Source organism: Euleptes europaea, chromosome 2, assembly GCF_029931775.1.
Source record: "Euleptes europaea isolate rEulEur1 chromosome 2, rEulEur1.hap1, whole genome shotgun sequence".
Lineage (NCBI taxonomy): Eukaryota > Metazoa > Chordata > Lepidosauria > Squamata > Sphaerodactylidae > Euleptes > Euleptes europaea.
The window spans coordinates 38,584,692-38,607,923 of NC_079313.1; the positions used below are offsets into that span (position 1 = coordinate 38,584,692).

At 40.7% G+C, this 23,232-nt stretch overlaps 1 protein-coding gene across 1 annotated transcript in view; it reads left to right on the forward strand.

The window, feature by feature from the left end:
* The window catches only part of VAV3 (vav guanine nucleotide exchange factor 3), a 247,371-nt gene extending 224,490 nt beyond the window's left edge, over positions 1–22,881 (forward strand). Inside the window, exons 25-27 of the mRNA XM_056867457.1 lie at positions 6,899–7,028; positions 21,501–21,652; positions 22,466–22,881. Coding sequence (XP_056723435.1) covers positions 6,899–7,028; positions 21,501–21,652; positions 22,466–22,507 — 324 coding nt within the window. The 3' untranslated portion in view covers positions 22,508–22,881. The remainder of the gene's footprint in view (positions 1–6,898; positions 7,029–21,500; positions 21,653–22,465) is intronic.
* The last annotated feature ends 351 nt before the right edge of the window (positions 22,882–23,232 follow it).

Here is a 23,232-nt window from a genome sequence, read left to right on the forward strand (position 1 = left end):
GAACCATTCTATGTAAGACTGAAATAAATACAACATAGGCACAGGGATCATTCCCAGGGAATTTTTCTGATGTCTGCATACTTAGAGCCAGGCTAGATGTGATGTCAAAGATAGGACATTTTGGAGGACTTCCATTCATAGGGTCGCCATGAGTTGGAAGCGACTTGACGGCACTTAACACACACACACAGATGTGATGACAGCCACAGGGTCAACCTTTGACCACCAATGCCATTTTAGAGGATAATGTAGCCATTTAAAAATTGCTGTGGCATGGAGACAACGAGCAATCTTGTTTTTACCCTCTGCGCATTTTAAAGGGGCGAAACTGGCAGGTTTAGTACTTTAAAAGGTGGGGAGGTAGAAAACAAGATTGCCTATTGCCACTGCGCCATGGCAATTTTTAAATGACTAAATTCTCCTCTAAAATGGTGTCGGTGGCTCTGGTTGATCCCATGGCTGCTATCACATCTAGTTTGGCTCTTAGAAACTTTCTTGTATACAAATGTTGTTGTTTTTATATTTAAAACAAAAGAAAGAAAATATGATGAGTCATCTGCAGGCAGGTTCCCTTCTAGGAACATGTGAAAAGCAGACATTTAAATTACCTCACTGAAAGAGGTAAATACTCCTTGCACCAGGGAGACTGGAGCTTCTTCTGGCCTAGAAATCTGCAACTAATATTCTGGGTCATGAACTGCTTATGGGTTTCCTTTCCTTTTACCTTTTATCCCTTAGAAGCTCCTTGATCAATTGATCTTGAGCAGCATATATCTAGTGTTGGAGGGATATAAGGACTGAAACAAATCTTGCCACTGACAATGAAGCCTTGGGGTCCCTGTCGCTTAGTAAAAAGGCATTATGTCAGTCACAGAGGCATTGGATTTGTATATTAAAAGGGGGGGAATATAGTGCGATCGAAGTTCCTCGTAAAAGCGGCATTCCAAAAGGGCATGGGCTAATGTGTCAATAGAGCCAGAAGAGCAAGGGCAGATCCTGTCTGAGTATGGTATATTCAGAATTCTGCCCTGCATTACCATAGAAGGATTAGCATTCAATCTAGCCAAGCAAAAAGCTCTACAGAGACGAGGAGTTGTCAGATAATATGTATAGGCAGGCAGACCATGTGGAGGGGGTATTCCGAAGAACTGGGATGAACAGACGCGACGAGCACAAAAAGTAGTGCTGTTATAATCGAGCTCTTTAATGCGCTTTTTAATTTTGGCAAAAGCTTCAGTTTTCCCAAGATCTGATAACATATCCTGCGAGAAGCCCAGCAACGCCAGTTTCTCGTCTAAGATTTTTTGCCATGAGGATTTGAAAGGGTCATGCTTCAGAGAAGCTAGGAACCCCTCAGTGCTAAAGCACAGTTTAAGGTAGAGTTTAAAGGCGGCCAACCACGCCCTAGCTTCAAGTGACATTTGGCCAAACTCCGAACGAAGAGTAACACCAGCAACACATTGAGGGGCACATTTAGGAGTTTTCGTAAGAACTGAAGCAGTGGACGATCTATAGATTCATTGATGACTGTAATCCAGATGGCAACACCAAAGAGGATAATTGGGGTAATTTTCAGGTTAAAAACCTGAATAGCCCCTGGAATATATTTGCCACCTTTGGTGTGAAAAAAATTGACAAAAGCACCAACCCCAGGTTTAATTTTGTTGGACACTGCTTTTTGATGGGCATTCCAATTTAGGTTATGGGAAAACAGAATGCCAAGGTAAACAAACTCCTTGACTTGGTCAACCTCAAAGCCATCTAATACCCAGCGAAAAAGAGGCATTTTTCTCCTCTTAGTGAAGATCATGATCTTAGATTTATGATGGTTTATTTTAAGACCTTCCCTAGAGCAGTACTCAGAAAAAGTTTGCAAAGATCTTTTCAAACCAATTCTTGTGCGGGACAGGAGAACTGCATCGTCAGCATAGAGTAGAATCGGGGTGGAATGGCTTGCAAGCTTTGGGGGGTGGCAAAACTCTGAGAAATTGGTTGCCATATCATTCAAGTATAGATTAAACAAGAGAGGAGCAAGGAAGCAACCTTGTCTAACTCCCTTGGCCAGTTCAAAAGGCTCGGTTAGTTCTCCTTGGTTGCCACAGCGAACCTGAGCTGTGAGGTCAATATGAAATTGCTGGATAAGCCATAGTAACCTCCTATCCATAGTAGAATGTGATAGTTTCAACCATAGCCTCTCCCTCGGGATGGTATCAAAAGCTCCCTTAAGATCCATAAAACCCGCATAAAGGGTGCCATTTCGGAGGGAGGAATATTTCTCAGCTAGATGGGAGAGCACTAAACAGTGGTCCATGACAGACCAACCCCTTCTGAAGCCAATCTGTTCCCAGCCAAGGATGTCATTACTCTCAACCCAGTCCAACAGCCTCTTTAATAAGTAGGAGGAATACAATTTGCCTAAGCAAGACAAAAGGCTGATTGGACGATAACAGCTTGGGTCAGAGCGCTGACCTTTTTTAAAGATTGGGACGATAATGGTATGTCTCCAAGATTTTGGAATAGCTCCTGATGCATTAATTTGTGTGAATACAGGAGCAAGAACGTTGGCCCACCATTCGCTGTTGACTTTAAAAAGTTCGTAGGGAATTAGATCAGGACCTGGGGCTTTGCCTGAGCGTAGGCGATCAATGAGCGGTTTAATGTCCTTAGGAGACACATCTGGCCAGGAATTCAGCAAAATAGAAGGTGCTACAGGTATAAGACCCTGGTTTTCCACAGAGTAGAAGAAGAGGCTCTTGAAGTAAGCTACCCTGACCGAAGATGGGATACATGCGGGGACTCTGACATAGCCATTACTTAAAGAATTCACAGTCCACCAGAAGGCTGAATTATCATTGTTGTTTATAGCTGTAATCAAGCTCCTCCAATTTTTATATAGGGCCTCTTTTTTCCTCCCGTTTACCAAGTCCTTGTAGTTCTTTTTAATAGTTAACAATTCCTTCAATACTGAAATAGTGTTGTTCCTTCTGAATTCTCTATGTTTCCTGGTTATTGCTCGTTTGAGTAGTCTACACTCGCGGTTAAACCAAGAATTTTGTTTGTATAGAGCGTGCTAGCTTGAGGTGATTTCTTTAGTAAATAGAGGTTTAAATAAATCAATTAATCTGAAAAAAACATTTAAGACAGTAGCTGCAGACTCTTGCTCAAGGAGGGCAGCTTTCAATGAAGTCACCTCCAAAAGCTGCATTTTGTCACGCACCAAGGAATCAAGCTCAGGGCTCCAGTAAACATGAGCTAGGGCTTTTTGGGATTGGTGCAATATTTGATGGTAGGACGGTATTAAGTGTGGAACACATAATTGGTTGATTGAAAGAGAGATAGGGAGATGGTCACTGCCCATGTAATCGCAGACTTCCATATTACTGATTAGAGGTAAGAGATCTAATGAAACCAGAAAATAATCGATAACACTGGCACCATTTTGGCTAAAAAAAGTGAAATCTCCATTAGGGTCGATCTGCGATCGCCCATTTACTATTATTAGGTTCCTCTGAATAGCGAATTGGGCCAGACTTAAGCCGGAAGAATTGATTACCGAGTCCCTGGAAGTTCTAGTATACCATAGGGAACTCAGGAAAGATTCATCAAAATTCCCTATAAGATTTTGGAAGAGAGTATTATCATCCGGCCCTATTCGTGCATTAAAATCACCAGCCATAAGAATTGGAATAGTTGGGTGGTTGTTTTTGATGTCATCAAATATGAACTGCTTATGAGTATCAGATGCAGAGTACAACTTGTTCATTTGTTTATTTAGTGCCTTTTTATAAAACCCTTCCTCCAAGGAGCCCAGGGCAGTGTACATGATTCTCCTTAACTCCATTTTATCCTCACAACAACACTGAGAGGCAGATAAGGCTGAAAGAGTGTGTGAGTGACTGGTCCAAGCCACCCAGTAAGTACGATTTTCCCCTCCTCCTTTTTACAATCACAACGGCCCCGTGAAATAGATTAATGCGACAGACCGGCCAAAAGTCACACAGTAAGTACATGATCTCCCTCTCCTCTATTTTATCCTCACACAACCCTGTGAGTAGTATAACCAAGAGAGAGTCTGACTGGCCCAATGACACCCAGTATATTTCATGGCAAGTAGAGATCTGAATATTGCTAAAGGCATTCATGTTTCCTACTTAGGGTGCATGCACTTTTCAGTGTTTATATTTTTATGGTTGATTGCACTAAACAGGGAAATTCCTGTTCTACAATGTGAAGAATAAAAAACATGAACAGTATTCTGACAGCTTCATTGCTGGAAAATCCCCCTGAAGAGGTTGTAAAAGGTTTATTGTGCCAATAAGAGTCCCTATAGATCATGTATCTATTCATAACAGAAGACTGCCATTTCAAAACTGGAGGCAGTTGGCACAATCCAGTCCTCAGAGTTAAGCACTTTTAAGTCCCATTGATTTCAATTGGAGTGTTAAGCAGGTACTTAAATCTCTCCCACTAGAGATTAACTGGACTTAAAGTGCTGACTTTTCACAAGATATCATGACCAGTGTTTGGAAACTACTAGGGAATTTAAAGCGGTTTTTGTTGAAATGACTTTGTAATATAAATGTACATTGGCCAAACTCACCTTTGGATTGCAAATGCTTCTTTCCTATGAGGTGTTCCAAGGGTCACATGTTCACATAAACAGCTTGTGAGAGACTCAGAGGTGATTTCAGGCTCCTTTTATGTGCCCTTTCTGGTGTGGTTTACTCACACACTGGTCTGGTACATGTAAAGACTTTCACCCATGTGGATTGGTTTCAGGAATGATTAAAAACAACTCAAGCAACAGACTTCTCAAGGACCCAGGCATCATTTACATGGCTTACTGGCCAAGAAACCAAAACCATGTGGGTCACATTACGTTTTTTCTCATGCCTGAAGCAAGCATGCTAGCAACCACATTTGGAAAACTATGATAGTCTCATAGTTTCACATATGTATAGATCAGGAGATAAACTTATTTCTGTACTGTACTGTTTTAGACTGCATAGCAATAGAAATGTTGAGAAGATTTGTTCTAGCATGTCACTGAGACGGCTAGGTTAGTGCTTTATATGCAGAGGTGTTTTTTTTTTTTTTACACAAAAGCAGTGAATGGTACATTCTGAAATATTACAATCAAATTTCAGCCTTGGTGTTGTACAATGCCAGGTTTGAAAAATATCTGGCTTATTGTATGAAAAGCAGGTATTCCTGGGTAGCTTGAATGAAACCTAGCTGGTGGATTCTAATGTTGTTTTGTCCCAGGTGGTATCAGCTGGGTATAAGATCTTCTACCAACCTTGACTGGGGAGGATGGAGTAGCAATTCTTTTCCTTGAGTCTTCCACTATCAGTAGATACAGACAGAAACTGGGTACAAGGGATGTTAGGAATCCTGCTGGTTTGCTGTTTGGCTGTGCTAACAGAGGTGGTCTTTGATCTGGTGTTAAGGATAATCCTCCTTGGGGGACTGGACTTGCGGCCTCCATCCTGCAGGAGCAGCAAACTCTTTAGGAAGGTCCACCCTCAGAAAATCCTGTTGGATTCCAGGGGACCCTTGTAGCCTCATGGAATGGGGCCTGGCTGGGGCAATAGTCATCATCATGCCTTGTTGTTTATGAGGGTGGCGGGGGGATATGGAATGGATTGGGAGATGACTAGAGCATCATTGGTAAAAGACTCAGGATGAATCAGACAGGACAATCCATATGTCCTCACTGGTTCATTTGAAGGTCTGCAGAGCAGTAGTGATGGTGGCAAAGAAGTGTGTGTGTGTGTGTCTGACACCTTTGCATCAGCTGAATTTCATCCAGGCTGTAGTCAAGAGGCTAAGGTAGAACAAGTTGAAGCTGAATCCAGCAAGGTAGAAGTGATGCTGGTGCAGGTTGGCTCAGTGGCCAAGAATGTTTTCTGTCAGCTGCATCTGGTTCTCTCCATTCTTGGACTCAGCTGACCTGGCCATGCTAATGCTTGTTTTTATAACCTTGTCTTTGGATTGCTGGAATGTGGGGTTGCCTTTGAAGGCAGCCCAGAAATTGAAACTGGTTCAGAAGGGGGCATTCCAGGTATTATCAGGGGCTAGCCTATGGGAACACATCTTGCCTATTTTAAAATAGCTACTTTGGCTGCCAGTTTGTTTCCAAGTTCAATTCATGTGCCTGGTATGACCCACTTATCTGAAGGACCTTCTCTCTCACTATGTGCCTTTGTTCCAGTTACAGTCTTCTAGCTGTCACCTTAAAATCTCCTGCCTAGCATCTATCAGAGCCCATTTTTTTTCAATAATGGCTCCCACATTGTAGAGCAGGGTCCCTAAGGAAGGCACTTGTACTTAGATGTTTTTAGGAGGCACTGTAAGGCTGTCTTATCTGCTTGTACTTTTAATTGGGTTTAAGCTGCAAGTATTTGGGGGGGGGGTGCTAATAGGGTATATCGTATTACCCATAGTTTTACTTTAGAATTGTAAGCTGACTTGAGTCACAATGGAAAGGCACAACAAATATTTAGATAAACAGCTTAACCATCATATCTGCTGTTTGTGACAATTAGGCTTAAGTCTTTTGTGTATCACCCTTCATATTTCTGAATGTAGCTAATTCAATATCTCTTTGTGAATTGAGCTCTCACACTTCATACTACTGATATGCCTTTCTTTTGTGATTTTTCCTTTTTTCATCACAAAGTTCATTAACCTTTCTTGCAATAACAAGTAATAGAAGCTAGCATTATTATTATTTTTGTTAGTATTATTGTTAGTAGTTTCCCTCCTCCATGGTACCTACTAAGAATAGCTACTTTTACAATAAGGTTTAATTAAAGGTACTGTGTCCAAGCTCTGAAGGAGAGAGGGGGAAGAACAAATTGAAGCTTCAAAGTGTTTTTAATTTTTTTTCTTGTAGGAACTTGTGGAGTACTACAAGCATCACTCTCTCAAAGAAGGCTTCAGAAGTTTGGACACAACTCTCCAGTACCCATATAAGGAATATGAACATTCAATTGACCAAAGGAGTAACCGACCAACTAGCAACTGTAAGCATTATTATTTAATTCTAAAGGCTCGGCAATGGGTTAAAAAAAATCTTCAGTTTGAATTTCTTGTCATATAACCAATTAATATGATAATGCATTTAGCTAGATTTTTCTGCAGCTAAGAAGAATTAGATCTGCTGACAGATTTATGAACAGGTCTAGTTAGATTTCCTGGCTGCCTATGCTTAAATCAAATCACTGCTCAAACATCTATTAAAAATGTAAGTGAACAATTGATTTGTAAACAGACGTTTTGCATTGGATGTGCTATTTTCAGCTACATGAATTAATAAACATGTAATTCTAATCTTGCGTTTGGCATATAAGTAAATTATTTGTGTGATTTAAAACCAGACAGTAAACCAGAACTTCTATGAAGACTCTTAAATTCATACCGATTCTCTCTCTAATTCTACTTGTCATGGTTTCAAAATAGGATTTTTTTGTGTGTGGGCCAAACTAGATATTTGGTTGAAGACTTGGCTTCCTCCTAACATCTAAAAAGCATAAGGGGAAAGGTTTAGTTTGCTCCCTCCCTTAGATGTTCAGTGATAGAAGTCTCCACTCAGTGTTTAGTTATGGTTCTGTGTGCTTGGGTGGATGGAAACTAAACAATATGGTTGATGTTGTTAGATGGTAACTCTTTCTCTTGAAGCATGTGCATGTGCTCACCCATAGACACAAATGTAAATCTGCCTTGCAACTGGCTGGGACAATTTGCATTATATATTTTTAAAAATCTATCTTTTTGACATTGAAAAAAAACAGATAGGAATAATATTTGATTGATAAATGGAGGTATGCTGGAAAACTGCCAAACGGTCTAGATATTTGAAATATGGTACAGCCATGGTATGGGCAGTTCCTGATAATAAGGAGAAAATGTGTATGCTGCTAACTAATGCAAACTGCTAAGGAGAGGGGCTCTGGTTTTGATTGTACTATCACTTGTTTTTATGTCTTCCCTAATTTCATTATTTTTCTTTAGTTTATTTGAGAGACAGGCTTCTAGGGAAAACTAGGGATATTTTCACACACAAGTCCGAAATCACTTTGCAATGCACATGAAAAGCCTTACATTGGTCAGATTGCCTATTTACATTACACCTGCCTTCTCCTCAGCACCCCTTTCCACATTTCTCATAAACAGGAGAAGTTCAAACATGAAAGCCTCACAAATGAAAACTCTCTTAACCTCTTTTATCTCTTTTTCTTTCATTTCCTGTCTCTTGCCCTCATTCAGTTTTTTTCCCCCTACCAAGCAGCCTGTGTTCTTTGGAGATTCTGGTTGTCTACATCACATCCTTCTGATGCTGTTTTTTGGTGTTCAGTTAGTGTTTGTGCTTTTCTGTTCCCTGTGTTCTTTTTCATAGCCTAGTGCCTCTCTGTCTTGCCATCCCTGTTTTCTGTGGGGTGCACAGCTTCCTTGCTTTGTCCGGCATTTTATTTTTAGACGAAGTATTCACCAGTGGGAGCAGGCACAGATATCACAAGTGCTCTACATGCAGTGCATGCTGCTGCATTCCTGATATTGAAATTGTGTCTTGAGATACTGTAGTATATATGTGACTTGATACTGCAAGGCTAAGAGTATTAAATAATTCACCTGCAGGCACTGGCACCCCAAGTTAAACTTATGTGTCTTCTGTTTTCTCTAACCCTGTCTGCCAACAGCAGCCCCTCATGCCACACCATATTGCAGATGGCTTTGAAAACTCTTCCAAATGTATAAAGCATATTATTGAATAAAATACACGAGGTGCTGTGTCGGTGTGTTAGCAGGGGTATAAAAACAAAAGTCAGAATGCAAAACTGTTCAACTACTGCTATTGATGCAGAGCTACCAAATGTATGAACGTATCCTAACCGAGAATTCAATTAACTTATTCATTTAGGCAACAGCAAAATGAATATATTATTGCCATTCCTGAAATAACTTTCAGTACAGTTTTCCTGTTAAGGTTCTATAATCCATGGAGTAAGCTGGTGATATGACAAATTTATCAATGAACTATTTGTGTTCTTTGAAAAGGACTTGGTCATGCTAAAGCTTCATTTAGCTAACCATTTCATTTGATTCAGGAGATTGTTCTATTGCTCTCTTTTTAAGAAGTCTTATATCCTTAGTTTAACTTAATGGTTGCTGTGTATTTCAACTAATAAGCTCTTTAATCAATTAATGTTTAGTTGTCTGCCATTTTTACTCCTTTTTTATTTTGGCCATAGTTGAAAAATAAAATAAAAACAAAGTTCTTGTTGTTATAGCTAGTTCTTAAGTTGTTTTACTGTTCACATCACTTCACTGGGACAGTTAACAATGCGTATAGTCCATCGATTTCATATCTTGTGAACAGTTTCTGATTCTTGACAAGTTTCCTTCTTTTGTTCCATGTCATATAAAAAGTCTCATTGAAAGGATTTCTGAAAGCTTTTATCCTAGCACTCATTATCAGTATTATCCATAGCTATATGTTTATTTAAATCTTTGATTTCCAGGATAATCTTTCTTTTTTCCTTCATGAAAGCTTGTCTCTACAATAAGATTCAGTAAGGAAGAAGCAATGTGATCCAGAGGGGCTTTTAAGAAGTTTTATTGAACTCTGATTCAGAGTTGCAGTTTATGACTCATGACTGCAATCATTAAAGGCTGTATTTTTTACAAGGCTCTGCCAGAAGGCACAAGAGTTTATACATCACATAGAAAGACTAGGGATGTTCATCATCGTGGCTTCTGTGCAGTGGCACAGGCTTGCCACAAGTGAATGATTTCCAAAGCTTTCTAGAAGATGAGTCTAGGACCACTCCCTCCTCCCCTCCATCTCACGCTGGAGTGTCCCACCCAAACGGGCATGCAACGGAGGTGGGGAGAGCGCTCTTCCCTTAGTTTTTTCTTCACCACAGTGAAGAGAGGACACTTTTTTTGAAGCTTTTAGTGAACACCTCAGAGACAAGGTTTTTCCTTCAGAACTGCAAAGCTGTATGTATGATGGCTTTATTTAAGAAATGTAAAGCATGCTGAACAAAGATGGCCTAGAACAATGAACATGACTCTTGTCTGCTGTACCTGGGCAAGGGGCACAATACTGCAGCCTGTAAGATGTGCCATTTGTTAACCCCAAAGGCCCGTAATAAAAGAGCGGCATGACAAAAAGCAGCCCTCTGGGAAAAAGCTTTGGGGTCTTCCAATACTTGCTTGGACAAGCAACAGACCCATCTGGAGAAAAGAGCCAGGGCACCCTCTTGTATCTCTGCCCCTGCCACCACTGTATTGGATCTGGTGGAGAAAACATCTTTGGCGCAGAGGGTGATGTTGAGACCACCGGAAAAAAGGTGAAAAAGAAGGTGAAGCCAATGGCTGCGACATTGCCTCGATGTTGATCAACCTCCCCTTGACACCAAAGCACATATTGTCTCAGTACCGACTCATGCCCTCACTTTAATGTCAATGGTTTCCTTCTCGATGCCAAGAAGGGCCACCTTTTTGGCTTTGACAGACAGACTCACCTTGGGTTTGACAGTCATCTTCCCCTCAGAGCCATACAGACTCACCTCCACAGCACTGACCCTCACCTTTAAACAGTGGAGTGGAAGAATCTGCTTGCACTCATATGCCATCTCCATCAGCACATTCACTGGAACCACCACAGTTATCAGAGGATAAAGTTGTTGAAGTGCCAGCTTATCCGGCATTGGTGGCTCATTTTTGCATGCATCATCAGGCATGGGCACACAGTACTCTGTTCTCCTGGTACCCTCTGTAAGGGCCCTGGTTTCCTTAACCACAATGTGTTCACCACACTGGGGCTCATTGGAACACCAGGCAATGTATCCTTCCTGTATGTTCCCGCCACCTCCCCACATCAACTCCAAATGCCGAAAGGGGTGTTCAGTGAAATACAGATCCCATTATCTGACAGGACTGGAGGAACATCAACCATCGGAATTGGAGGAAGGCTTTGATCACGGCTCTAAGATCGACTCCGAGACATTACAATGCCTTCACCAGAGGACACATGGGGGAACCTGCTCCAATTTCTCCCAAAGAAGATATAAAGCTCTATTTAGAGCAACCTATTAGGATTCCATTGGAAATGTGTTCCAGTTCATATGAAAGGAATGCCTGTTCTATGATTTACTCCCCTTTAGTATAATTAACAAAGTTATTGCCAAGTTGAGGGCAGACAAATCTGACATTCACCCTAATATCCCCATACTGCCCCAGGACAATGTGGTTCCCAACCCTCTGGACTCTCTCTCAAGGGGTGTAAAGAGAACTTGCTCTAGCGGATGACCTTCTCCATATGGGTCCCCTCTTCCACCACAATGTGAAGTCACTGTACCTAGGAGCTGATGCAGCATTAGGCAAATGGTCAGACAGAGTAGCAGAGCTTCTCATTGCCTCTTGTAAGCCAGTCCCACATAGATCCTACTCCTCAAAGTGGTTTACCATTTGGGCATCCCAAAATGGAATCCAGCCAGATACATGCCTGTATCACATATTTTTACTTGCCTGCAATCCTTAAGGATGAAGGGTTAGCAAGCGTTAGTCTGGGACCTTCGTATCTTTGGGACCGCCTCTCCTGGTATGCCCCCCAAAGAGCATTATGTTTATCTGCTAATAATCTAGTGGTGGTCCCTGGCCCTAAGAGTGTGTGGCTGTCCTCAGTGAGTGCCATGGGCTTTTCAGGCCTGGCTCTGGCCTGGTAGAATGCTCTATCTGATGACATCAGGGCCCTGTGGGATCTTAAAGAGTTCCACAGGGCCTGTAAAACAGAGCTTTTCCACCAGGCCTGTAGTTCAGGATAGTCACGGATATTACAACTGCTGGCCTCCCAACCCCCCCTTCCTATTCGATATGCTGGATTGACTTGGCGAGGTGCCTGCCTGTTTGTCTTGGCCAATATGATTGGAATTCCAATATGATTCCAATATGATTGGAATCTGAGCGCCATGTTGGGATTTTGTTTTATTTTAATTGGGATTTTGCTTTTTTAAGTTTTAATAGTGTTGATGTAAGTGTTAAATGATGTGACCCGCCCTGAGCCTAGCTTCATTTGGGGAGGGTGGGCTAGAAGCCACAAAATAAATACATAAATAAATAAACATCATCTCTGAAAGTGCACTTGGTGGCAATATCGGCTTTTCATACTGGTGTCAGAGACACAACAGTATTTTCTGCACCGCAATAAAAAAAGTTCCTGAAAGGCCTTCTCAATTTATATCCACCTGTTAAACTTCCAATCCCACAGTGGAGTTTGTCGTTGGTGTTAACAAAACTTATGCACAAACCCTTTGAGCCTATGGCGAAGTTTGAGTTGTCTGCTTTGTCATACAAAACTGCTTTTCTGCTGGCTATTACATCAGCATGCAGAGCAGGAGAACTACATGCCCTCAGTTGTGAGTCTCCTGTCATGAAATGCCATGCCAACAAAGTGGTGCTGCATCCTAGCCTAAACGTCCTACCAAAGGTAGCCTCCAAGTTCCACCTAGCCAGTCTTGTTCCTAATCCTAGCCTCCACGTCAGAACAAACACTGCATACATTAGCACTTAGAAGAGCACTCCTTTTTTATTTGAATTGTACAAATGAATTCAGAAAGGACCAGAAATATCTGTTTTAGTGGGACCAGCGAGAGTAAAGCAGCATCCTCTCAGACATTGTCCAGACGGGTAGTATCAACAATAACATTAGCTTGTGCCAAAGTGGAATTGGGATGTCCAATTCCACTGAAATTTTGCTCCACTAGGGCTCAGGCATCCTCAGCAGCTTTCCTTGCAAAGATTTCGTTAGAGGACAGCTGCAAAGCTGCGACATCAGCTATTCCCTCAACATTTGCCAAGCATTACTCCATCAATGCAAATTCAAGAAGTGAGGCGGCTGTGGGAAATGTGATACTGCAATAAATTTTTTGCTGATCAGCCCACATCCACCTCCTCAGAAAGCAAGCTTGCTACTCACCCATGTGGGACTGCACAGAAGCTGCAACGATGAAAACAGTGTTGCACTTATCTGTAACTGTTGTTTATCAAGTGGTCTTCTGTGCTGGCACTCATCCCTTTCTCCTTTCCCTGCTCTGGACTGTCTTGCTGTACATCTTGCCTCCCCATGGTGGCGAGGGGAGAACTGAGGGAAGAGCTCTCTCTCCCTACCTCCATCACATTCCTGTTTGGGTGAGAAACTCCAGCACGAGAGGGAAGGGAGGGGAAAGAACTCCTAGATTCATAAATCTTGTAGAAAGCTTTGGAAGGCGTTCTCCTGTGACAGAAGTGCAGCTGCACAGACCCATGTGGGAGTGTACAGAAGACCACTCGATGAACAACGGTGCAACACTGTTTTCTTGCAAATTGTGTACTACAACTATTTTCTCACTCTTGCTTATGGGATAAGAAGTTAGTGCCATACCCACCATGCAGCTGTGATATGAACCTTCATCTCTCAAAGTCCTTTAGGAAACACCACCTTTTTCTTTTTGCTTCATTTCAGTTTTCTAAAAAGAGAACAAATAGAGAGTCATGAACTTATAATTGAAGGACTGTGGTAGAATTGGAATATGGAACGGAATTTGCAAATTCAGAAAACAACCTGGCAAGGAATACTGTACAATATTAAACATTTAGACCTTAGTCTGCAGTTAATAATTTTATTGGGCTCCTGTTAAATTCTTTGAGCTGGGGTTATCAAATGCTGGAGATGTAAGCCTCTAACAGCCAGTTTGACACGCATGTTCGAATATGTCTGATCATTTCCACATTTTTGTTAAAAGTTAAAGGACAAATTAATTTTACACTAAGATTTTCACTGGAATGCTTACCTCTACATTGGGGGTATTCCTTCTTCCTGGAAACTCTTTAAAGAATAAATATTCTGTAGGCTTCCTGACCTCCATCACTTAGTCAGAAGTTGACATCTTGCAAACAGAAGGGTCCTACTTTTAAAGATTGCATGCAGCAATGAACTAGGCAGAAAGGTTGTCAACATCTGGCTAATTATTTCTGTTAAGACCAAGTGGCTGCACCCGTAATCATGGTGGGTCTCTCCATGATGTGTCTGAGCCATGAGGAAGCCTTTTGTGATAACTTGTGCATCTCCTTGGTGCCTGGGTGTGAAGCGGGTCAGTGCGTTTCAGTTGACTATGCTCTTAGAGTCAACCCCTTCCTGAGAAGTGGTATGTTATCTTATTCAGTTAGTCACCTACTAAGCAGGACTCAACTTATTTACTCACAAAAGTCAGACTTTTTATTGAATAGCTTCAATGTAATAAATGTTTATATATATGTGTGTATGCAAGTATTACAAAGTCTTAAAAGCAATAACAATGAATACAGCAAAGCAAGCAAGTTCTACATACTATTTAGTTTTAAAATCCAATACTTAAAATATAACAGTTAAAGAAGTCTGATTTAGTTAAAGTAATCTGATTCACACTATCTAAAATAGTATATTTTATCATAGAGCATTTTAAATGCCTGTCTGTCTGTACTTCGTGAATGCAGGGGATCAAATTCATGACTTTGCAAATGAATCAGATCGAGGAGGGGCTTTGGCTCAATGGTAGAACCTCTGCTTGGTATGCAGAAGGTCCCAGGTTCAATCCCCAGCATCTCCAGTTAAAGGGACTAGGCAAGTAGGTGATGTGAAAGATTTCTGTTAAAGTAATCTGATTCACACTATCTAAAATAGTATATAAGTAAATCAATACATACCCAAAGCCAATCTTCTTTGAGATTCTCTTAGTCCAAAGACTTAGAGAGATCTAGCTTTCTAGCCTATTCGTGCCTGTATTTATACTGTCAAAAGCCACTGTATTCCAATTTAGCCGGATTCCTACGGCTAGATTATTTTACTGCTTTCCTGCAGACTACCATATAAGGATTTCCTCTTCAAGCTGGTCATTTGCTGATCATAGCTATTTCTTAGACAGTCAGTTTTTAGCTTTAATATACCTCTATAATGATTGATTTTATCAGCATCTTCATCTCCTAAAGAGCATGATCAAAATGAATCTATTTTCAACATTCTATTACAACTCTTTCATATTTAAACTTTAAAACCCAATGTAACATTATATAACACTATTTGATAATGTCTTCAGTCATTGTTAGTGACAGATTGGAAAAAATCCAAAGGCGTAGGATTCCAGAAACTTAGTTTTCTAAAAGCGTAGGATTCCAGAAACTTAGTTTTCCAAAAGCGTAGGATTCCAGAAGAGTCCTCAAAAAGAGTCTCTTAGCCAGGCATGTTCATTTTAAATGAAAGACAAGCCTCTAATGGTTTTTCATGAAAAATATGGTTTTACATTGAAGAATTCTGCATATGTACAACACTAATACTGCATATGTACAACGCTAATACAACAGTTCATATGCTCTAATATGTCAAAGCCTGTAACAGGTGTTGAGTTGCTCTGTGCCTCACTATTCCTTTTTTTTTTTTTTTTTTTGGAGACAAAGTTCCTTCAGCTTTCTGGTGTATTTCTTCCTTCCCCACACCATAAAAACTAGTGCATTGATCCCCAGTGTGGTGCCTGAGGGTGCCATGGTGCCTCAATACAAATACTTTTAATGGTATAATACAGTTTTAAAGCCATGGTGCCTCCTTGTGTGTTTCTTAGTGCCCACTTGCTTCTTTCCCCAAAGTAATGAGCCAGTGCTACCTTTTCTCCACCTCATTGGAGCAGGAGATGCTTCAGAAGCACCCAAGAAGCATCACTTTTGTGCCTGCAGGGAGAACCCATTCAGAAACAGCTTCCTCCATTGTAGGGGGATAATTGGCTTGGATCTTCCTGATTTGGCTCCACCCTGACCCATTACACCATTATACAGTGGTACCCACTACCAGTTTTTAAAATTCCGAAAGTGTCCACAGGCTCAACAAGCTGAAGGACTACTGTGCTAGTACCATACGTAAGTTAAGATGGGTGAATGAGGACAGGTATAGTCTCCCTGCCTTGAATATACTCAAATGTTTCTTGTTTTTTTGCAGCATTATGATGGGAGAAACTATTAAAACATTGCCTTGTGGGGCGCTTGTTAAGTGGACAGGACCCCTTTTAGATTTAGCCTGTAACAACATGGAAGCTGGTTTTTCCACACACAGTGCTAGGCATATTTGCTCTCTGTATGGTCTGTCTCACAATACCAAAGTGGGGTATGTATGCCATGACTGTTTTTAGCAATGGGACTCAATTTTTAGCACCCAGTAAAAAGCAGCCATAGTACATACTTTTTTGCTGGCGTGGAGATGTGTTGGTGAAAGCAGCCGGGGAGTCAACTTTGGCACATGCACATCTTTAAGTGAATAAGACCACCACACAGGCAAAATGTCCAAGTATGCAAATGTGAAGCCATCTTCTAAAATGGTGCTTCTCCAGCATAGGTGGCCCTGACACCGTATCAGGTATATTGATACTAATTCTAAGATAAAGGAGGAAGTGGGGAAAGGCAGCTACAAGAGTAGAGGAGTAGAAGCAAATTCCAAACTGGCTGAGGCAAGGGGGAATGAAAATACAAATCTGTGAGGGAGTAAACAAGACATCAGTTTCTTGTTATCAAAACCTTAAGTAATATGATGAGTTCTGTTTTGACATTACCAATATTTCAATTTCATCTTGCTTGTCTCTCTCTTTTTCTTTCCTTCTCTAAGCCCCTTCTTTGTTCTTTGGGTTTTCTTTTGTAACTTCTCCAGACAGCAGCTTTGTTCCCCCTTCTTCTACTCCTTTCTGGTCAGGTACTGCTTTATTGCTTTTTATATTTCCTCTCAACTTTGCTTCTGCTTTTTGCAAATATAATATTTCTGTTTCTATGTGCAATGCAAGCTAGGGAAGGGACGGATTTGCTCTTTCCCCCTCCACAGGCCCATTGTTTGACCAAATGGCTTATAAGTTCTCAGAGTAACTGATTAATGGGCAGCTCCTGCATGGCCCTGAGAATGTGTAAATGGCCTAAACACATGAAGGGAGGGGCAATTTTGTGGGTCTTTCCCACTGTCTAAATGTTATCACAGGCAAATGTTATCACATCTGTGTAGGATCTGCTATTGGCCTAGCAAATTAAAGAGCACCAAAGCTGATTCTGAATATGGTCAGACTTGGACAAAGAGTTGCAGACCCACAAAACCCAGTTAAATCTAATGTGTAAATCTTATGACAATAAGTGTTAAAAACATCAAATTCTTGTTATGGAAGGGGCCTCAAATATGAACGTCATGCTTTTGTGACTCAAATATTCGTCCCATCCCTAAAGAAAAACTTACTGAACAGCATCCCGTGATAAAGTACTTAGTTCTAGACAAAAAAATTATTAGATTTTTGCATGTGCTTTGTCTGCAAGTTAATGTTCTTTGTCTATTTTTCTATACTCTTGTATTGTTTTCCTTCTCTTTTCAATATCTGTCTATGTTGAAAGGATTTATAATTTTACCATACCCTACAAGGACAGTTTCTCTTTAAAAGCTGAAAAATCTTCAAGTGCGGGTTCTCCCATCATATATATTTATTCATAGCCCACCTTGTCTTAAATTCCCAGTGTGTACATAATAGGTGAAAGCGTAAACATTCCATTACACAGAATGATTTTTTCTACATTAAGTCCCTTTTCCACAGTTCTAATCATTGCAACATGATTTGACAAATACATGGAGAAAAGGCCTTTTGAAAAGTAAACTTTCCATATTCAGAGGCAATAGACATGTTCACAGGACAAGCAAGGAAGACTGTTTTCATTTCGGGTTTCCAATTGTGATTTAATGTTACAATTAAAATTTAGAGCCAGAGGTGGTGTGTGTGTGTGTGTGTGGGGGGGAGACTAATAATAAAGAACAAAGCATATTTTGATGTCTCTCACATTTCAAGTAAAAGCTGCAGGGCCAGCTCTCCTCTCTCAACCACAGATCTGGATCATCCAATGAACTAGACTGGCATTTGGTTTAGACAAGCAAAAGTACTTGCTGATACAAATATGGCAGTGGCTGCTAGTATAGATGGTTTTAAAAGGGGATTAGGCAAATTCATGGATGATGCTAATGGCCATGAAGGCTAAAAGAAAATTCCAGCCAGTTCATCCCTGCATGCTAAATAGGAGAGGCGTGAACAACTGGAGAGAAGGTATTTGGCTGGATCCAGTATATATGAGTGTGTGTGCGCACGCATGTGTACGGAGGGGTGATTTTCACCTGTTTCCATGAGTGCAGGTGGTGGCAATTTTACTGATTCTCCTCCTGTGGTAGACATCTTGTTCCCCCCAAGCTATTCCTGGGAATTGTCAGGGATGTTCTGGGCTCCTATGGAAGGCAGGAATCAACAAAAATCATGCCTTTCCTTTCACATGTCGAACTTCTAGATGGGATCTAAGCCATTGCCTAATGTACCCAGGTTGTAAATTTCCCAAAAATTAAAGCTGGGTTGGGAGTGGGGGAACTTTTGGTCTGATTCGACAAATAATGTTGCTTTTAAAGTTTCTGCATAACATACAGGCTCTTCTTCTGTTGTCATGGGCAGAGAAATAAAGTCCTGGCTGAATCTGGGACTTCTTTCATAAGGTCTTGCCCAATAAGAACAATTCTTTATTTAATATTTTGCCTCAGTGAATTCTTGCTGATTTTGTCGTTACCCTTGCTATTCCTCTGCTGTCATATTTGATGGATTTGTCCTAAAATGGCTTAGGAGAACAATAACAACATGTGACAACTTTGAGATACGTTTTTGTTTCATGGCCAGTTGTGGACAACATTGAAATGTAAATTAATATCAAATAGCGGAGACTCTATTTTTCTGGAAGAAAAAAACCCCAATATTTTTGTACTCTTATAAGAATATTTATAATGCTGGCTGCTGAAAGGGATTATGCACTCGATACTATAGTGGGAAAAATAGAGTATAATTCATTTTCAGGCTACAATTTGATCTTAAGCATTTCAATTTTGGTCACTGAAGTGTGTACAGTTATTATTTTTTCAAAGCACAGTATCTGTTACTGTTGTGGGAAAGCTGCCGTAATGTGTAAAATATTGCCTTTTGGTACCATATGAGACCACAATAAAATATGACACAAAAGCGTATGCAGCAATTTTGGAATGTAAATGGTGATCTTTATCATAGCTGTCTACGTATTTTTCTAGTTTGGATCCCATTTTTATGTATCTCATGGTTTCAATTGGGGAAAGCCAGTTTTGCTGTCTGTGAAGGCTTCTTTAAAAATTTGACCTTTGATTATTTTTTTGGGGGAGGGGGAGTATTTTTGCTTCAGTGAAAGAACTTGAGTCCCACAATTGTATTAGTTTCTGTAAATATTTCTTGCCAATGCACCTGAGGATCCTTTTTGTCATGGCCTGAGATGGTTCTTTGATTTCCCCAAGTTCTGAATGAAAGTGTCATGAGCCAGTTTGTTTGCCTTTGCCTGGATTTTCCAGAGGATTACTGAAATTTGTTCTACCGAGACACGAGCAGGTCCTTTTAGTAGCAGCTGTTTTATTTTTGTGTGGCTTTTCTGTTGGTTTTAATGTTTTTTATTGTTGTCTGTTTTATTTTGCCATGTTCTATTTTCACACTGGGTGATTCTTTAGAAAGACAACTCAAATGTATAAAAATGAAATAGAAAAGAGCTACCTAGGAAAACAGTGGGAACCAGTAGCTTGTTCCCTCTTAAGTGCTAGCAAGCTTTATTTTATCTATGGGATGATCCCCAGATTTATGATGAATTTGGGCATTGTGATTGCTCATATCTCTGCAGAATGATAGTGCAGACTCTTCCCAATCTCCCAATTCTTCACTTCCATTATAAGCAACTTCTTATCTCCCTGCTCATTCGCTGCATCTCTTGCTCCCCCAAAGGATAGCACATTCTTAATATTTGATCCTGGTTGTGTCATAGCCTCCTATTGCATTTTTAATCCTTTAGGGAGCTTGGAGTAGCATACACGGTTTTCCCTTCTTCCATTTTGCCTCCATAACAACCTCTGAGGAAGGTTAGACTGAGAGAAAGTGACTGACACAAGGTCGTACAGTGTACTTCATGATTGTATGGGATTTGAACCTGGGTCCATCCAGGTTCCAGTCCAACACTCAAACCACTGCATTACACTGGCTATGAATATGTGGATGCTTCACAAAATTGCTTGTACTCCCCAAGTAACTGTTTCTTATAGTAGCAGAATGATTGGGAAAGGGAGAAAAATACAAACAATGGTAATATAGAAACAGAGGTACACATTTATGGTGGAAATATTTCCCATGGTGTCTTGTATGTATTGCACTTTAGAAAGACAACTCAAATGTATAAAAATGAAATAGAAAAGAGCTACCTAGGAAAACAGTGGGAACCAGTAGCTGGTTCCCCTTTCCAATCTATTGTATATGAGCATTAAATTCTATCATTCTTCCTCTAAAGCCTGACTGCTGTATGCTCTTTGTTTGGCCATGCTAGAGCTTTAAAGCTAAACCCATTGTGAATCTTAATAATCTTTTTAGAAGAAAACTCATGACCTGCAACATATGTTGTTTTACTAGGGCTGTGCAGCATTTTTCGGGGTTTTGGTTTAATAAACCCAGAAATTTCAGAAAAGTCATAAAAGTCGAATATAATGGATTTGGCTTTTCAAATAATTTGAAAAATTCCAGGTTTATTAAACCTGTACCTGAAAAAAAAGTGGCTCAGAGCTGAGTGCTGGGCTCCGCAAAGTCCAGCTTTCAGTTTTGCACCACTGGGGGGGTTCAGATCCCCACTGCTTGCCAGCTCCCCAGTGCATATCTGATCCCCCCGGGGCCTCTGCAAAGTCCGTGGACTTTGCAAAGGCCAGGCGCTGCAAATTTGAGTGAGATCACTGGCACCTGGCCTCTGCAAAGCCCATGGACTCTGCAGAGCCCAGAGCACTTGAACATGCACCGGGGATCTGAGCAGGATCACTGGCACTTGCAGATCTGACTCAGCCAGCAGGTAAGTAAGGGGGGAGGGAGGGAAAAATTGGGCAGGGAGGGGGAAAATGGCGGCGGGGCCACTTTTTCAACTCCCTCTTACTGCTGCTATTTTACCCCCCCCCCCAATACCAAAAAGGTATTTGAGGGGGGTGGGTTTCATGTTCGGATTTAGCCGAATGCACATCCCTATGTTTTACTACAAAAATAAAACCATAGCAACATCTACTACACTTTCAGAAATTGATTTTTAGGACCATGGGGACATAACTAAGAAAAGGAAGCTGGAAAAGCCCCAGGATGTGTGCAGAACATTGTATGTGACCCTCTGAACCCCAGCCAGTATTATTAAGCATAAGTAGGAGTATTCCCCTACATTTGTAAAGATTTTCTTTAAAAAATCTACCCAAGAAGATATTAGATGGAATAAAAATTGTACTTTTTCATGAGGCCAGTTTTCATTTTTGCATAAAAACATCTTTGCTTTTGTACTAGAATTACTGCAAAAAAATGCTGATGTTACTCATGAAACTTCTAATAATATTGCCTTTCTATATTCCTCTCCAGTGCTGAGTCCCAAGGTTCTTGGTATTGCTATTGCCCGCTATGACTTCTGTGCCAGAGACATGCGTGAATTGTCATTGCTCAAAGGTGACATTGTCAAAATTTACACAAAGATTAGTGCTAATGGCTGGTGGAGAGGTGAAGTAAATGGAAGGGTAAGGTTTTTTTAACTGCATAATTGTACATATATCTTGCTTTAAAAAAATGTATAACATGAAACTGTGTCTAGTTCCCATGAACTTTATTTGAACCCATTCACCATGCCATTTTGAGGCTCAACATAGCTAGCAACAGCAGCAAATAAATGCTACAACAATAAAAGAAACAGAAGTGTAAAAAATTCACACTTTATAATAGCACAAGCAATCATAACAGCAACCCGATCAGCAGCCATACACCTTCCAAAACAGTTTAACTATTAAAGTCTCAAAGGAAGGGCATGAAAGAAGTGCAGTGCTGCACCTTAAGTAGGGAGGACATCCTAAACCATTGGGGCAACTACCGTAAAGGCCCTTCACCTTACAGCTGATATTTCTACCTTTTAAAGTTAAGTCATTTCAAGTAGGGCAAGCATGCAGAATTGAACTTGCTGTAGGAATTGTTCAAGGAAAAGCATTTTCAAAGGTAAATAGGCCCTAAATCACGAAGAGCACTAAATTTGGCCCAGAACCAAACTGGCAGCCAGTGCATGTTGTTATGATACCAACACAATTGAACCAGCTGTAGCTTCTGGGTCATCTGCAAAGGCAGCTCCAAATAGAGTATATTGCCGTAGTCAGTCTTGGAGGTTACAATAACGATGATGTGTGATAAATTCCTTACTCTCAAGGAGGGGTGATGCCTGCATAGTATATACAGTCTGTTAAAGATGCCCTGGCCTATGTCACCATCTGCATACTGAGCTGGGGTTTTCAGGCTGAACAAAAGAAACATCAGTCTAATTTTCATCTGCTCTTCCTCCCCTTTAGGTGGGCTGGTTTCCATCAACCTATGTTGAAGAGGATGAATGATTTGGACATTGTGTTGGGACTACTGATTATAAATTTCAGGGACTATAAAAACCAGCCATCTGCAAAGCATTATTCCTCTTGTTAAGTATTTGAAATGCAGTGCTTCTGTCTTTCCAAACCCTCCAGTCTTAATGCTGAGATTACTGAAGAAGTTTCTGTTGACAGAAGAATATCCCAGTCAGATGTATACAAAGAAACTGCTTGCCTGCCTGCCTGCTTGCCACCACTGGGGACCAATGCCAAACTCTAACCCCAGCTTCCTGAAAAAATGCTTCAAAGCAGACTTTGGGGGGGAAATGCTTTTTTTCATTCCATCTTGTTCTATGCAGTGAATACTAAGTACTGATGGCAATTGACTATATTTTATGATTTCTTACTAGGAGATATCTCTGATGGCATTAGAAGATGAAGGCTTATCATTTCATCCACAGGGGTGGGGGAGCTTAATCATTCCAGAGGTCGATGCAGTCAATATTATTTGGCTTGAAGAATTCAGCAGCACTAACCTTGCCTGCTCTTCCTAAACAATTCAGGGGTGGTGGGGAGGTATGGCAAAGGAATACAAAAATAATTTTGTTTTTAATCCCAGAGTGTTTAACAGACTTTGTCTGAGCTGTTATATGTTTTGTGAGGGCAGCAAACTTTAGGAAGTGATTTGTGCTTCCACATACAGGTAGACTCTGGAAAGGAATTGTATAGAATGGAAAGCTGCAAGTTCCTAATAT